We start from the raw sequence: 18,073 nt of genomic DNA on the forward strand, positions 1-18,073 counted from the left end.
TTGTTACGGTATGAATTTTATGCATATGTTCTTTTAATAGTATATGCACATGTCTGTACATCATTTGAGTAAACATACAAATCATAAAAAATGGTTTAGTTTCTTTTCCAGTCCTAAAATCTAAAAGAAATGCTCTGGGTGTTTGTGAGGTAGGATTCTTAATAGAAAGTGATAGAGAAGTGGTAAGACTGTATCCTGTCAAAGGTGGAAAACTTGCGAGACCCAGAAAAACAAGGCAGGCAGTGGAGTTCTGGCTCTCTTAGGTTTCCCCACTAATTTTGGTGTTACAAATAAATTTTGTGAGTAGGTGAATTCACAAATACAGGATTTGTGAGTAATGATACAAACCTGGGAGAAGATTTTTTTTAAAGGTTACAGTGACACTTTCTGTGGTATTTTCCATTTATTTTGCTAAAATGCCTTTCATTTACAAAGATGAAACCCTGTCTCAGGCTACAGAGATGGTTTTCATTAGAACTTAGTGCGTGCGCGCGCGCGCACACACACACACACAAATTCTCCCTCTTAACATCTTTGATAAGTGTTAACAGTCCTCTACTTTGGATACTTTTAATGGGTTTGCTGCTTCACAAACCTGTCCATTCCTCCGTGGAAGAACTCTGTAATTACTGGAAAGTTTTTTCTCAATTGAGCCTCAAAGCGGCCTCTTTGTAGTGGCCAGTTTTGGGCCCTGGCTTTGTTCATGTGAGTAATACAGAGTAAATCTGTTTCTTATTTTAAATAGTAGCCCTTCAGATACTTAAAGGCAGGTGTTATGCCCATTAAGTCATCTCTCTTCCTGTCTGAACATTCCTTGTTCTTTAATCATTTTTTCATTTGACAAAATTTCTATTTCACCATCCCAGTTTTTCTTTCCCTAGGTATACTCTTTTTAATGTTTCTTTAAATTGTGACATTTCAGATGTGATTATTAATGATCAGTAAAGTGACCGTTAACCTCACTTTATCGTTGCGTAATAATTTTGTTAATCTAGCCCTAAACTTTTGTTTTAGCAGCACCATCATGTTGTTAATTTATATTGAACTGGCTCTTTAAAACCCTGTTTTTGTCACTGTACTTTTAAGCCAAGTTTCCCTTACGCGATGTGTACCATTTTAGTTAACTTATATGTAGTGTTTTCTATTTATCCTTACCCTTATTTAGATCATGTTTCATTTTTATACTTACTATCTAAATGTAGGATTTTTAGTTCTGGCCTATTTTTCCATCTTTAGAATATGATTGTTATATAATATATTGATTTTCTGTCATTTTTGGATCATATGCAGATCTGCTAAATATTTCACCCTTATGGTTGGTTTCTCTTTTTCTTTTTTCCTTAGTTTCTTGAAGTATAATGTACAGAAAAGTACAAGTAACACTTGTGTAACCACCACATCAGGGAGCATGCCAAAAGCCCCTCTGGTGCCCTCTTGTAGTCCCTACCATACCCTCCCCCTAAGAAACCACTGTCCTAACATCACAGATAGTTCTTCCTGGCTTTGAACTTCATGTGTATATATGGAATCATATAGTACATACTGGCTCCTTTGCTCAGCATTTTTTTTTTATTGTGAGATTCATCAGTGTTACTTCATGTAGCCATAATTAATTTATTCACGTTGGTGTGTAGTATTCCATCATACGGATTTATTTATCCATTCTACTATTGATGGACATTAGTTGTTTCCAGATTGGGACTAGTATGAATATTGCTCTGTTCTTGAGAACTTTCTTGTGCACATCTCTTGGTGAACATATGTGTATATTTCTGTTGCATATATTCCCAGGAATGCAATTGCTAGGAAATAGAATAGGCATATATTCAGATTTAGTCAAGGTACTACCACATGGTTTTCCAAAGTTTTCATACCAATATTTACTCTCCGCAGCAGTGAGTGAAAGTTCCAGTTGCTCTGTGTTGTCTTTTTCATTTCGGTGATTTTCTTGTGTGTTTTAGTATCACGTTGAGTTTTAATTTGTATTCCCATGATAACTAATGAAGTTGAGCAACTTTTCATATGCTTATTGGCCATTAGGGATCCTTTTTTTGTGAAGTATGTGTTCAAAGCTTTTACTTAGGTCTTTTTTAATTGGATTGCTTTTTTTCTTACTGTTTTGTAGGGGTTCTTTTCCTGTGTTGGTTGTGTCTGTATTGCAAATATATTTTGGCTTTTCATTCTTCTGTTGACTTGACAAATAGAAGTTCTTAATTTTTGATGACCAAAATAACCAATTTTTTTTCCTTTTAAAGAAATGTTTGCCTAATCCAAGGTAATGAAGGTATTCTCCTTTGTTTTCTTCTGGAAACTTTATGGTTTTATCTTTCACATTTAGATCTGCATTCCAACTGGAATCGATTTGGGGGGATGGAGTGAAGTAAGATTAATTTTTTCAATATTGATAACCAACACCATTTATTAAAAATACATTTTCCCCCACTGCCCTGCAGTGTACTTTTGTCATATAGCAAGTGGCTGTATGTTTATATATATATATATGGCCCTGTTTCTGGACTCTCTTTTTATCCGTTGGTCTTTTTGCCTCTCTTTAATATTACGTTGTCTCATTACAGCATAGGTCTTTATATCTGGTGGCATAAACTTTGTTCTTTTTATTCAAGATTGCCTTATTCTTGGCCTTCTGCTGTTCTGTATATATTTTAGAGTATACTTGTCAATTTTCAAATAAATGAAAATTGTGGGGGATTTTTGGTTTTGTAAAGTTTATAAGTCAATTTGGGGAGAAATGACATTTTTGCAATATGAATCTGTCAATCCATGAACATAGTATATTTCTTTTTTTTTTTAAAGGTGGTCTTCAGTTTCTTTTAGTAATTGGTAGTTTAGGTTTATTCCTGTGTATTTGATTCTTATTGAATCAAGTGGTATTTTAAAATGTTTGTTTTCTGTACGTTTGTTTCTATGTGTTGGTGTATAGAAATAAAATTAATTTTCATGTCTGTACTAAATATTTTTTAATACTAGATTAACTTACTAATAGTTTGCATAGTCTTTTACATTTTTTATATATTTTATATAGTCATGTTACCTGCAAATAATCATAGTCTTATTTCTTCCTTTCCAGTCGTTACGTTTTTTTTACTTATTTTTCTTGTTTTTTAAAATTAGCTAGGACCTCCAGAACAGTGCTAAATAAAATTTATGGTAGCAGGCATCTTTGTGTCAGTCTTAATTTGAGTGGGCAAGCTTACACTATTTCACCAGTAAGTATAGTATTTGTGCTATATATATATATATGTATATATATATATATATGTATGTATATGTATATGTATATATATGTGTGTGTTTTTTGATAGTCTGTCAGATTAAGAAGTAACTCTCTGTGCCTTAGTTTCCTAAGAGATTCTAAATGGAAATTGAATTTTTTAAATACATCTTTGAATTCTCTTAATACTTCGTGTAGTATTTTTGCATTTATGTTCATCAGTGAGATTGCTCTGTAATGCCGTTGTCAGGTTTTTATAGTAGTTATGCTGACTTTGTAAAATGAGTGAGAATGTGTTTCTGCTTTTTTTAATGCTCTCAAAGAGTTCGTTTAGATAATTGTTTCTTAAATGTTTGGAGGGATTCACTGGGGAACCCATTGGGGCCTAGAGTTCTTTTTGCGGCTAAGTGTTTAATAATTAATCACGTTTATTTGGTAAATATAAAACTGCTTGGATCTTCCTTTAATTCTTGTTTTGGTAAATTGTATTTTTTAAGGATATGTATCCATTTCATCCAAATTGTCAAATTTGTGTAAAGTTGTTCCTAATATCCTCTTGTCTTTTTAACATCTAAAGGGTCCAGGGTCCATACCGATGTTCTTTCATTTCTGAGTTGATGATTTGTGCTTTTTCTTTATTGATCAGTCTCGCTAGAGATTTGTTAGTTTTGTTAGTCTTCTAATGAACAACTTTTGGTTCTGTTGATTTTCCTTGTACATTTGTTTTTCTTTTCACTATTTTTTAATCTTATTTTTATTTAAAAAAACTACTTAGCTTTTTTTTTTACTTTCTTTGTGAAATTAACACTTTTTTCTTTAAATAGATGCTTAAATAATTGATTTTTCAGCTTTTCTTTTTTTAATGTATGCACTTAGAGCTGTAACTTTTCCTTAAAGCATAGCTGTCCTGAAATGTCTAAAGTTGTTAGACCCACACATTAGGTTTTTAATTTCAGTTAAATCTTTCAGTTCTAGAATTCTCCACCTCCCCTTTTTTAAAAATAGATTTCATTTCCCTAGTAAAAGTCTTTATCTTTCCATCCCCTCCCCCCCCCCCACACGTATTTTTTTTGGTATATTAAGTCCTTTGCTGGTAACTGAAAGGTCTGGTTCTGTTTCTGTTGCCTGTTTGTGTTTGTTTTCTCTTGTTTTTGGTCATTTGGTTCTTTGTCCTGTCATACCTGGTAATTTTTGATTGGATGCTGAACATCATATGAGAATACTTGTAGAGGCTCTAGATGATGATATCTTTCTTCCTCCAGAGGGGGTTCAGTCTTCCCTCTGGTGGGCAGACAGAGTTGGGGATCCGATCACTTTAATCCATTGAGGGACTGAGCTGACTGGAGGCTGGGTTGCAGTTGGGTAAGGCTTCACCTGTCTTTGTTTTGCCCCAATTCCTGGAGTGAAGACAAGGGTTTCTAACTGAGAGCTTGGAGTGTTTACCAGAGCCCCTTATCGTGGCGGGTGGGGGGGGGAGGTGCTTAACTGTCTCTTGCACAATGAAAGAGTCATTTGCATTCTTGCTTTGTGCTTAGTTTCTTAGAGTCCTGCCTTACCCAGCTTCAGAATTTCTAAAAACTTCTTTAAATGTCTTGAGAGGAAAATAAGCTGAGTGTCATGGTCTGTGTGACCTTCCCCCGACTAGGTTCTTGGCTCTTCAAATCTCCAAATTTTGTCTGTAATACTGCCGAAAGCTCTGTTGGTTTCTGTGCCCCCTCAGCAGCAGCCCTTTCTTGGCATTTTGTCCAGACTTTCAGCCTTTTGCCATGCTCTCAGGATGGGCAGATGCCCTGAGAGATAAATAAGCTACTGCAGAATGTTGTCTCATCTCTTCTTATCTCCTTACCAGAATCTTGACTCCTCAAGGCCTGGTTGTCCCTGCAGCTCTGATCCCTTTAAAACAGGTTTTTATTACATTTTTTCTCAGCTAGAGTGTAGATTTGTTGCTATCCCCCTCCATTAAAGTTTAACAAAACAGTTCTAACAAAGGAGATGCTATGAGAACTCAGGAAAGTACACCTTCTCCTCACTTATCGACGTGGTTAGCTTCCAAAGACAGGGTTGTTATACAAAATCAGTGTTATGCAAAAATGGAGGACGACTATATCAGGTCACAAAATGGAACATGACTGCATTATAACATAGCTTCCAAATTACATTATTACATAGCTACCAAACCACTGAGCATCATGGCCCAGCTAAGTTGACCTATAACTTTAACCATCAGAGTCAGCATTACTGTTATTCACCTCACACCCTGGCGTTTGTTACTGCCAGATGTATGTCATTTCGGTGCAGAATAGTTGGATAGTAGATTTTTTACCATCGTAAATGTGAAATGTCAAATAACGAGACAGTAAGTGAGGAGAAGGTAATACTTAGCCCGACTTGTACAGTATTTTGTGGGAAAAGTGTTTTGAGGGAGGGGTGGTGGTGGTGATGTCCGTAGAAAAAACTCTTGAAGGATAAATAATGAGGTGAAAGAGAGGAGTGTGTTCCAATCAGAAGGAACCACATGAGTGATGTAAAATACATGCCAGGGGCAGGGAAGAACTAAATATTTAAAAACTGCTGTTTACAGTATGAAGATTAAGGCAAAAAGGAATAGAAGGTGAGTGAGGCTAGAGAAGTGGGTCACAAAGGATTTAGTATACCATGCCTAAAGAATCGCACTTCATATTTTAGGTAATGGTGAACCTTTTAGAGTTTTAAAGCTGGAGAGGAGTTGTATTTTAATGACCAGAGTAGCAGCACGTGGAATATAAAGCTTTGTGTTTTGTCATGTTGAATCAGTACATTAATAAATTCTTTTTGGGATTAGTTCAACCAACTTACTGAATCCTCTTAACCCTGTTTGAGTAATCCCTGTGAGAGAAAACAAATGTTATGATGAAGTTAGGAAATATTGTTGTGGACATTCCTTTTTGATTGATTTCAGATTAATGGGGATGGGATTTCATGTTTGAATTGATTTTAAAAAGTAATTTTAGAATCAGTATCATTTCACTAAGAATATGCCTTATCGAAATAATATCTTTTGGGTTTTTTATTGTTAGTTTTGGCTGGTGATGATAATGGCGACCATGTAGGAATGCTCCTTTGACCCTATTCTCAAATTTTAACTTAAGGTATATTAAAGTTCAAAGATACTGTCATGATCTATTTAATTACTAATTACGTAATATTTAAAACAATTATTCTTATATAATAAAGTTTTACAATTTAATTTTTATGGCATGATTAGATCATTCTAATTTTGAGAGGTAGGAAAGGAACAAACTAATATTTAAAACTAACATTGAATTTGCGTGCCATGTGTGTGCTTTACATAAATTGTATCATTTAGTTATCATACACTGTCGTAATTTCCACATAACTGTGTACCTTCTGTTATACACATAGAGCACATTATGCCCTTATTTTGTGGCTCTTCTTACAATTATATGTTTCAGGTGTTTAATGCCAAACACCAAATAACGCCGTTATTTAATCTGTCATTTGGGGACTGTTTTTTCTCCCATAACCCCATGCATCTGTGACCTGGAGATGGAGTTAGTGGTGTTCTTACTCCTCATTGCTACTCTAGATCATTGTTCCTTTTACCTCACTAAAAGTCTCCCTCTTTTCATCATTACACCATCACCTTCTCCTTGTGTGAATTTTTTTCTTCGTTGATTTGTTTGGCTGGCTTACTTAGCTTGACTTTCCTTACTTGCTTTGGCATTTTAGTTAAAGATTCATCCTGGTAGGATTTAATTTCTCTTGAATGCATACCTCTCTCATGTAGAAGTTTTGTGGCTGTCTTCACTTGACCCCAGGAGTCTTTAGGGGCCCCAACGGGGTCGGGGAGTCTAGAACTTGGTCTTGAAGTAGCACCTCAGGGCACCATAAAAGTATGGATACTGTAGAATCAGTGACTGTGCTAACAGCTGCTTGACCCAGGTCTGCTTCCTCTCACCTTCCTACAGAAGCCATAGCCCTAGGCCATGGTATTTTGCTGCCTTTTTCAGACTCTTTGTGGGAAGAGAATCCAGCTCCTAGTTTGACTCCCATTTCTTGTGTCATGTTGGACAAAAGTCTCTGCAGGACATAAATCCCTTGCATTCAGAGCCCATCCAGTCTGCAGCTTCAGTACCATGAACTGCCTTGTGTTTCTGTTCCCTTTTTGATTCATGAAATTGTTTGCCTTGTTTTTGAGCACAGTTGTGACTTTTTAATTTTTCATGTATTCCATTGCTTTATGTTTGAGGCTAAGGTTAGTTGGGGCTGCCTTAAAGCATAAACTTTTACAATTGCATTTATATAGGCAGTCACTGTAGAGATGCTTTATTTAAAAGTAATTGATATAGTTATTTGTAGAAATTTCTGAAATGGTTTATAGCTCCTTATTAAACAGAATATAGTGAAAGTTCAATTAAGTATTGTTAAAGCACTGGGCTGCTAACTGAAAGGTTGGTGGTTGGAACCTATCAGTTGCTCAGCAGGAGAAAGATGTGGCAGTCCGTTCCCATAAAGATTTACAGCCTTGGAAACCCTATGGGGCAGTTCTAGTCTGTCCTATAATTGCAATTAACTTGATGGCAGTGTTTTTTTTTTTTAATGACTTAAAAAACAAATTGTGATAGCATCTATATTAAAAAGTGAGCTGTTCACCTCTTTGCCTTGTACCAAATTGGTAGGTGTTACTTCTTTTCTTCCCCTTAATTGACTTTTCTTTCTCATTGTATCAGTTTTTAGCAGTCTCTTCCACATACCTTGATTTTATTTCTAAATTTGAGTTTAATATATTTTAGTACCTTGAGGTTGATACTACCCCTGTCTTACAGAGTCAAGTTTAAAAAGGTGGTTCTTTCCCTTGTCTCACAAATGATAAAGTGACAAACTTCAAAGCAGTGCTGGTGTGGTGGTATAAAGTGCTGGGCTGCTAACCAAAAAGTAAGCGATTCAAACCCACCAGTTGCCCCTTGGGAGAAAGATGTGACAGTCTGCTTCCGTAAAAATGTACAGCCTTGGAAACTATGGAACGGTCCTACTTTGTCTTGTAGGGTCGCTGTGAGTCGGAATCAACTTGATGGAAAGGGTTTGTTCTGTTGTTTTACCCTCGAGTTTTGTAGCCACCATAAAAAACAACACATTGCTTCTGTTCTACCTCCTAGTTCATTGCATAGTGCCTGGAATCTTAAATGCTTGCAAGCAGTCATCCAAGGTACAACAATTGGTCTCTATTCACCTGAAGTAACAGAGAAAGAAAGAGAGTCAGGAATAGGGGGAGGAAATGGAAAGTGTGGTTGATCGCCTCTGTGAACAGTTGTCCCCTTTGCCATGAGATCAGAACTGGATAGTGTCCAGCTATCATTATTGAACATTTTAATTGAAGATTCTATAGAAGAACCCTGATCAAAAGGAGGGAAATGTAGAACAGAATATCAAATTCTTATGGAATCCAGCATTTCTGAAGCCTTGGAGGTTGGGTGAACCCCTGAAACTGTTGCCCTGAGAGAATCTTTAAACCTTAAACCAAAAATATTACCTGAAATCTTCTTAAAACCAAACAGTAGTTTAGCTTAACCAGTTAAGAATGTCTGCCTTGAGCACTGTGCTCTTTTAAGATCTGTCTATACGGGATCAAACTGGCAACAGCAGCTCAAAAGATAGGAAACCAAGGGGCAGTGAGTTTATGTTAATGGAGGAGAAACAACTCAGAAAAAGGCGTGAGAATGGTTGCTCAACTCGAAGAATGTAATCAGTGTCACTGAATTGTACAGGTAGAAATTGTTGACTTTGTATATGTTCTGCTGAGTATAGTCTCAACAACAAAAAATAAATTATATTAAAAACAACAACGAGTAATACGTAATCTATTAAGGCTAAAATCGTTATGAGTACTGTTTCTGCCAGGTAAACATCATTATTGCTTTAAAGTGTGTACCTTCTAAAAATTAAGCCTATACCCAACAGTTAATATGTAGGAAGATTAAAGCAACATTACTTTTTGTGTTGTGGAATAATCTTTCCAAATAGTAATTTAATTCAGGTTAATTTCCTCTTTAATATTCTTTCATTATATTTATCTGTGTAATTCATCTGTTGTCCCTGATATCTTTTATTTATTCCTGTTGATTTTAGTTTTGGATTTAATAGGCCATCATTCTGTTCTCATATTACATTTACATGTCCTAAGATAAATGAATGGCTCTCTGCTCCTTAGAAATTCACTGTATTATCTTATTCTCCACAGATGGGAAAACTTAATTCCAAAATTACTATTGAATAATGGTGTTACCTATTTTTTAAATTTATATTCCTAGAACATTTCTGTTTAAAGTGTGTAGATGTTTGGTAAGATGACATAGTGAAGATTTTATTAATAAAAGAATTTGGGTATAGATGTTAAATGCGATATCCAGTGCATAAAGTTTTATCTTCATTTATCTCAAGTTGTTGGATTTTTTAATAACCTTAAAAACATTTTTTTAACATATAAACACATATTCCATAGCATTTGGTAACCTTTTATGAGAGAATTCTAATAAGCACACTCTTGATAACTTGAAACATAGCTTGTTCTGTTTAATTGTTTTCTTATAGAATGTTTCTCCATCCCAGAGAGATGAAGTGATTCAGTGGCTGGTCAAACTCAAGTACCAATTCAACCTTTACCCAGAAACATTTGCTTTGGCTAGCAGTCTTTTGGACAGGTTTTTAGCTACTGTAAAGGTAAATATTTTAAGATACACTTACACAGTGTCTTGTCTGAAGGTTTATATGCTAAACCAGGGGCTATTAGTAAACATTCTATAAAGTGGAAAGAAGTGGGAAGTCTTCCTGGAGACGGTGGATGTACCATAATAAGACCTGGTGTCTTTTGCCACTGTTGTAAATTTTCAAGAGTATTTCTAGTTGTATTTTGTAATTTGCTTTTGCTATAAATATTCATAATTTATACTAAGTATTGATAATATATTTAACCTATATGACTTTTAATCTTTTTATTTTAATAGAAACCATGTAGCATTGGCAGAATGTATAGTCATTTAGTCATTTTCTAACAGATCAGTATGGTAAATGTAGACAAAAAATTAAAATAGAAAAGTATAAGCCTATCGCATATTTTTCTCTATCATTGCTTATTTATTGAATCCATAATGTGTGGTTTTCTGAGCAATACAGAAATATTTTTTAGGAGCGTATATTTGGAATAGAACAAGATGAACTGAACAACTTTGGTATATTTTTGTTGAATGGTAGTATGCAAATACACTCATCACTTTTTATTGTCCTTGTTGGTATAATGTATCATTGGTTATGTTTTGCGAAATTGGTTATAGTAGGCCTTCAACAGATTTAAAGCAGAAAGTTAGCATTTATTTAATGGCAAGGTATGAAAGAGTAGAAAAGCAAATTCAGTTATAGTCATTTGTATGCCTAGAAATACATAAACTGGGAGAACTATAAATATAGTGCTGTGGATACTATACTGTTTGTTATTAGGTATTAAAAAAATAGAAGCTAAAGAATTATGGAGTGGAAGAATTTGGGTTGCTACTCAGTTACCTTTTTATGTTTCAAACTTCTACTCTTAAGAGACTTACCAAACCCATTCCTCTCAAGTCAGTTCTAATTCATAGCAACCCTGTAGGACAGGGTAGAACCACCCCATAGAATTTTTAAGGCTCTAAATCTTTACAGAAGCAGACTACCACATCTTTTTCCCACAGAGCAACTGGTGGGCTTGAATTGCTGACCTCTTGGTTAGCAGCAGAATGTTTAACCACTGCGCCACCACGCTTCCAAGAGACTTACAATACCCTTCATAGAAGGATGGTAATAGCTTGAAATCCGGATTATCTGAGATGCCTACTTTTATCTCAGCACCAGGTCCCCCTTTCCTCCTCCCTGTTCCCCTACCATAGCTAACCTACTTTGCATAGGTAATTTCAGAGAAAGATCAGTTTAAGGTTAGTGTCTTTTCATAGGTTGTATATTCAAAAAAATTATTAACTTACTGTTGTAGCTTCTATTATAAAAAAGACTCTTACCCAGTTTATTGTTTTAAACAAATTTGGGGAAGTTTATGAAACAGAATTTTGCCAAATTTCATTTTTTCATATTTATCAGGTTGTGGCATGTTTATTAGCATCAGACTCTATGGCAACGGGTTGTTACCCTTACGTAAACAAACAAACAAAAAAAACCAAACCTGTTGCTATCGTGTCAGTTCTGACTCATAATGAACCTACAGGACAGAGTAGAACTGCCCCATGGAGTTTTTTCCAAGGAGCGCCTGGTGGATTCAAACTGCCGACCTTTTGGTTAGCAGCTGTAGCACTTCACCACTACGACAGCAGGGTTTCCTACCCTTACTTAAAACCAAACCTGTTGCCGTCAAGTAGAATCTGACTCATAGCGACCCTGTAGGACAGAGTATAACTACCCCATAGAGTTTCCAAGGAATGTGTGGTGAATTAGAACCGCTGACCTTTTGGTTAGCAGACATAGCTTTTAACCCCACTATACCACCAGGGTTTCCTACCGTTACTTAGAGATGGAAAATACATAGGGATGGTCCGTTTAGATCAAAATAATTAACCTAAAATGTATTCTTAGCTTAAATAAAGGCTCTTAAAGGTCTGCAACAGTGAATGGAGTCTCAAACCTAGCTGTGCAAAAGAAATCTGTATATAGCGCTTTAAAATTACAGAACCTGGGCCCTATCCCAGACCTTCTGAATCTGAGTCTCTAGGAGGTAAGATTTGGATGTCTGTATTTAAGGAAGCAGAAACAAACTACAGAGATGCTTATGATGTGCAACTAGGATTGAGAACTGTTTAAAAAAAATCACATTGTGTGATTCTTTTTATTACTAAATTTATTATTGGTACTCTTGACTTGGGGTGGAGGTTGGGGATTTTGTTGCCTACCTGAAGTTGTTGTCTATTAGGCTCTTGCTTTGTAATAAACTTAGATGACTTCCGGGATGAGGGTTTCAGATTAACTGCATAAGAGGGGAAATAACCAAGCCTGGAAAACCCATAGCAAGACCTGACTTCACTTCTTAGATCACTTGTGTGGTGTCACTTAACCTCTCTAAGACTGTTGTCTTATGTAATAAACACGATAATTTTTATGAAAGTACTTTCTAAACCATAATGCTCCAAAAAATATTGATAGTTATTGCACCAGCTTTTACTTCTCACGTAGGCAGAGATGGTTGGAAGATTCCTAGACTTTGTGCCACTTGTCCCTAGGCAGCGGTTACCTGACATGTTTATTTAAATGTTAAGCTAATCAAGTCCATACTGTGGTCATTGGAAAGCATTCACAATCTCATGCAAATATAATATTTAAGTATAAAATAAATGTCAGAACAGCTTTTACTATTTTCTGTGTGTTAGCTAACTTATCTCTCTGTCACTCAGTATAGACTATATTGTTCTAACTTCTTTAAAACTGGATTCTAATGTTGAATTGGCAAACACACTGAAAGTGAGCCTGCCTTATTATAAATAAGAACAGGCAAATTCTAACCCTGCTATTTGTATCAAAGCCAAGAAAGATTTTTTTTTTTTTTTTACTAATTGGTTCTATACAGATTTAGGAGCCTTTCATTCCTACCAGAGAACTTGGATATAGAATTTTTTGTGGACACTTAATCATTAGATAATTGCTATTTACTAGCATCCTCTAATTTTGTTTAAACATTTGAAATATACTAATAGCCTTCTTTTAATAAATTCTTTTCTTTTTAATTCCCCTAATACATAGCATGTTATCTTACTGATATTTTATTAACAGGTAAAGAGAATAAAACTAGCTTAAAAGAATACACAGGTACACACATATATGTATATATATAAATATGTTTTGGAATATAGGGAATATTTATTAAATAAAAAAAAGTCTTCGAAAAATCAAGCTTTTCTCTGCCTGATAGAAATTAACCCTTTGGTAACCTGATTATTTTCTTTGAATTTTTCGTCTATACCAAGTGTTTTTATTAATAGTAGCATTCTGAATCACTGAGTGTGTCTGAATTTCTGGTAGGTACTATGAATTTTTTTTTTTCTTGCCTTCTCCCACAAGCCTACCCTAAGTGTTTAATGGTACATATGAAGTACCACTAATTATACCCCAAAGTTCTACCAGGGTCTATTGGTCCATATGTATAACAAGTAAAAAATGTTCAAAAACTGTATTTTTCTACCAAAAATTCAGACACCTCATACAATACCCTGTAAAAACAGTAGTTTGCGGCACATGCCCATTTCTTTGGTTTCAGTCATAAAAATCTCTGCCTTGTGGCAGCACACACTGTCAGTGCCACGGCAGCTTCCCAGTAAACCCCTGAGGCTGAAAAAGTTCATAGTCACTGTCTGTACTGTTGGTCATGGAAGGGTTAGACTTGGGCTAGCTGGCTTTGGCTGAACCTCCAGCAATGTGTAATGAGCTTATTTCCATAGACTACCTCATGGCTCGGGCTGTGAGGTTAAAAGTTAGTTCTCACCTAGAAAGCAGTGATGGGAATCAGATTAATCAAGTTCCGTAGAATTGTGTGCGTACTTGATTCATCTGCATATATATTTTTTTAATATACTCAGCATTTTGAAGCCTCACTAAAGTTGCTTTTTTCCTTTTCAAAATTTTAGGCCCACCCAAAATATTTGAGTTGTATTGCAATCAGCTGTTTTTTCTTAGCTGCCAAGACTGTTGAGGAGGATGAGGTAATATTTTTCTTTAAAAGACTATGTTACTCTCTTGAAAATTTGTTTATTAACTTGGCTTTTTGTTTGTCTGAACAAAAATTGAAAATCGGTTTATTCTTTCCTGTCCTCTCCCTCCTGACCTCCCTTTGAGTAGAGAATTCCAGTATTGAAGGTGTTGGCAAGAGACAGTTTCTGTGGATGTTCTTCATCTGAAATTCTGAGAATGGAGAGAATTATTCTGGATAAATTGAATTGGGATCTTCACACAGCCACGCCATTGGATTTTCTCCACATTGTAAATATTACTGAAGTCTCTAAGTTTTTATTTGAATGTGTAGTCATGTTTCAGTAACTTGAGAATTATACTATTCATTCGTTTTGATATTTAGGAAAAAGAAAATTACTGAAATTGTTGTAGGTGTCATTGAGTCAATTTTGACTCATAACCAAGAAAAAATTAGAATTTAGGGTATGTATCAAATCAATTCTACTCTGTCCTATAGGGTCGCTATGAGTCGGAATCGACTCTACGGCAGTGGCTTTTATCAAATCACTGAATTGCAGACTTAGAAATTGAGTAATACCTAGAACGTTATATCAGTTTCTGTATATAATTTACCTAGACATTTAAGAAAAACTAAAATGATATTTCTTTGATTTTTCAGTTCCATGCCATTGCAGTGTCAGCTAGGCCTCAATTACTCTTCAGTTTGCCCACACTTAGCCCGTCCCAGCATTTGGCGGTCCTTACCAAGCAGCTCCTCCATTGTATGGCCTGTAGCCAACTTCTGCACTTCAAAGGCTCCATGCTTGCTCTGGCCATGGTTAGTTTGGAAATGGAGAAACTCATTCCTGATTGGCTTCCTCTTACAATTGAACTGCTTCAGAAAGCACAGGTAGGTCTCAGTCTAATTAAATAATGTTCATTATAAGTTTCTTTTGTTGCAGTACATAGGATTGCCAGATGGTTATAAAACTTAAGAATAATTCCAGTCTTGTAATGGCAAATCATTCTTAAGGGGAGACGATTAAAGTGTTACACACTTCACGTTTATGGCTTAAATGTTTTATTATAAGGCTTAGATAGTATTTTCTTGATTCTTGAGTTTTGAAAAATAAGATTCTCAATAATACATTCTCCTTTAGTTATAAAGAAACTTTCTAGCTACATTTGTTTCTTTATAGTACTTCTATACTTCATTCATTTTATAAAAGTTAAGTGAAACACTTAAAAATTACAAGAAATTGCCTGTTAGAAAAGCAGATAATTTATTGTTGGCTAAAAAATGAAGTATCTGTACTAGACTTTGGCAGGTGGAAGCTTATCTTTCTGAAAGACGTTTCGTGACTCAAATGGGAAGTTGGTAGTAATGCTCTGTTAGCAGCTACTTTGAGAGGATCCTTATTGGTTCTGTTCATGTCAGCAAATAGAAATGATTCATCTAGGTCTGCTGTACATCCTGGTCCTCTGCCAGCTGAGTCCCCAAAGGACTCATGAACTTACTTTCCCTTTATAAAAAAAAACAAAAAAATTTTTTTTTTTTTATATTTTTCCCTTTATATTGCTCTGTTAATTCTCATTTAGCTATTAGTTATTCTGATATGTTTTATTGGATTATAGAGAAAAGACTGTTAAATTCTCAATTTCAAAATATTTTGCAACATAAAAGGAACTGTAGTTAATTGAATTAATAAAATGTATAAAAGAAAGACAAAAGAATAGTACTTTGTTGTAAGATAATTATAACTGGTAGTCTTACAGGTGTGAACTGTGAAAGTTAGTAGGCATTTAAGTAGTACCTCGCTGCTACCTCTTAGCTTCTGAGAATTTCGAGTCCTAGTTTGAGAGCAGAGAAGGGCTGAGAGTCTTTCCATTATAAGAATGATGATCAGAATGGTGTATTAGCTAGTGCTGTACACAGGCTATCTCTTCTTTATGGGGGACATCATGTTCTTGTAATGGCATGTCTTAGATTGAAGTAATTTAGAAAAGTGTTTCTTTCCATTGAGATACCGTAATGCAAATGAATAATTTCTTGGAGATAGATGCATTTAGTGAAAATTTTTAGGGACTTTATCATAAACCACCATACAGATTAATAGTGTGGCACAGAAAATTTACTTTGGCTACCTAGAGTGTTAGGAAGTGAAGTTTTCTTGGTTTTTCTAGCAAGGGACACATAGAAATAGTTCCTCTATCCAGATTGGAAGAGAGAGTGATGAAAATAACAATAAATGTTCTCTTAACTCCCTGTAATTAGAATGAGTTCATTTTAAGTCATTTTAACAGATCCAGTATAGAACTTCTCTGGTATCTGCAGTTGTGGTAATACCAGTATTTATGCTTGTTCTTTTCCTTCCACTGGATCTCAACAAGGGTCAAACTATTTTGTTTTGTTAGAACAAATTCATATTGTGCTAGACTAGAAGGGATTTGTTTCACTGTGTTATTTTGAACACATCCGTGTTATTAATAGCTTAGGACTGGGTGGAAGTGGAGTTCATATGGATGATACTGGTTTGAGTGATCACCAGCGTCCTTTCTAACTCTAACATTTTCTGCCAGTCCTCACCTGTAAAATAAAACTTCCTACTTCTTTCAAGCAGAAAAGTATAGTAACATAAACTGTTTTTCTTTCACTTAAATACATGTCATTTTTTCAGGGTTCTGCATGAAATCTTTATCATGTAGGTTTAGTAGTTTTACTTTTCTAGGTCACTAAGTATTATTCAGTTGCTAGAGAACAGTTCATTAAAATAGGTACTTTTAGAAATAGTTTCAACACTATAACCTTCTTTCCACTTGCCAGTTTCTTTCAGTATTGGCTAAGTCACCTTAAAGAACTTCCAGGCCCCACATTCCCTCTTCACTCTGCTTTTTTCCCCCTATTTTTAGTATGGCTCAGCTCATTCGACATCCTTGAAGTGTAGATAAGACCTAGCCTACAGTAGTAAGCTTGATAGTCAGGGGTTATCTTATTGTGTAATTTCTGTTTTAAAAGAGGAAAAAAAGATTCTAATACTAGTTAATAGTATCTTATCCATAGGGTCTTAGCTAACCTGAACCCATTCCTGTTGAGTCAATTCTGACTCATAGCAACCCTATAGGACAAAGTAGAACTGCCCCATAGGGCTTCCAAGAAGTGGCCAGTGGATTCCAACTGTCAGTCTTTTGGTTGGCAGCTGTAGCTCTTAACCACTGTGCCACCAGGGCCCCTGGGTCTTACCTAGTGCCTTTCAAACTGGGGGAATAATATCAGTGAACAAGACAGTAGATACTAAAATCCACCATTTTCATGTGTTTAACAGTTTCAGGTATTTTTAGATTTATACTTACATGATGACTAACACTAGGCTTTCATCTTTCTTTCCACTGATACTTAATCCTGGGTAACAATATATTTAGAGATAAAAATAATTTTGTGACCAAATGTATTCTTGTAGAGTGTGTTTTATTTTCTCTGTGGTATTGCAAACAATCCTGCTGGGTGCTGCAGATTATGTAAGGATGCATAAGGCTTGGTTAAGAAGTGTCCAAAGAAATCTGTAAAATAGAGCAGTATCCCAAGACTGGAAAGAAGTGATCCCTGACAGTTAAATGGTCAAGATAGTCTTCCTGGAGGTAGCGACAGTTAGCCTGGCCCAGAAGGAATGGGAAATACAATTTCACTAGGTAGAAGGAGGATGAGCAAGGCAAGATTTGTGCAGAATAGAGAACAAGCCTGTTTGGCAGGAACATAAAGTAGAAATTGGGGTATGATAGGAAATACGGCTGGAAAAGTAGGTTGGGGTTAGATTGTGGGAAGCCGTAATACGAAGCTAAGGAGTTTAGCTTATTTTTGGTAGGGATTGGAGTGCCACTGAAAAAATCCGAGTAGGAGGGAAAGAGATACTCCTACAGGAAGATTATTTGACTAGTGCTGTAATTATAGGGAAAGTTGAGCAGAGAGACTAGTTAGGCTGTTCACTACAAATCAGATTTTGAAGACTTGCCATGTATAGTCATTGTTCTACAAACTTTTACAGATAAAAAGATGAATATGATTTAATCCATACCCCATTCTATAATGGAAAGGTTCAGTGGTTAAATAGATAATTCTAATATAATGTGGTAAGTATAATGGCAAGTTGACATGGA

The 18,073-nt window shown here is 35.4% G+C and overlaps 1 protein-coding gene across 5 annotated transcripts in view; it reads left to right on the forward strand.

The window, feature by feature from the left end:
* The window catches only part of CCNI (cyclin I), a 46,057-nt gene that overhangs the window by 25,744 nt on the left and 2,240 nt on the right, over nt 1-18,073 (forward strand). For 3 of the 5 annotated variants that reach the window (XM_049885974.1, XM_049885971.1, XM_049885972.1), the window contains 4 exons: nt 9,821-9,949; nt 13,879-13,953; nt 14,090-14,230; nt 14,601-14,831. In XM_049885974.1, the coding sequence (XP_049741931.1) occupies nt 9,821-9,949; nt 13,879-13,953; nt 14,090-14,230; nt 14,601-14,831 (576 nt within the window). The remainder of the gene's footprint in view (nt 1-9,820; nt 9,950-13,878; nt 13,954-14,089; nt 14,231-14,600; nt 14,832-18,073) is intronic. The other 2 variants (XM_049885973.1, XM_049885975.1) reach the window with 2 other exon arrangements.

The sequence above is a fragment of the Elephas maximus genome, chromosome 5 (genome assembly GCF_024166365.1).
Source record: "Elephas maximus indicus isolate mEleMax1 chromosome 5, mEleMax1 primary haplotype, whole genome shotgun sequence".
NCBI lineage: Eukaryota > Metazoa > Chordata > Mammalia > Proboscidea > Elephantidae > Elephas > Elephas maximus.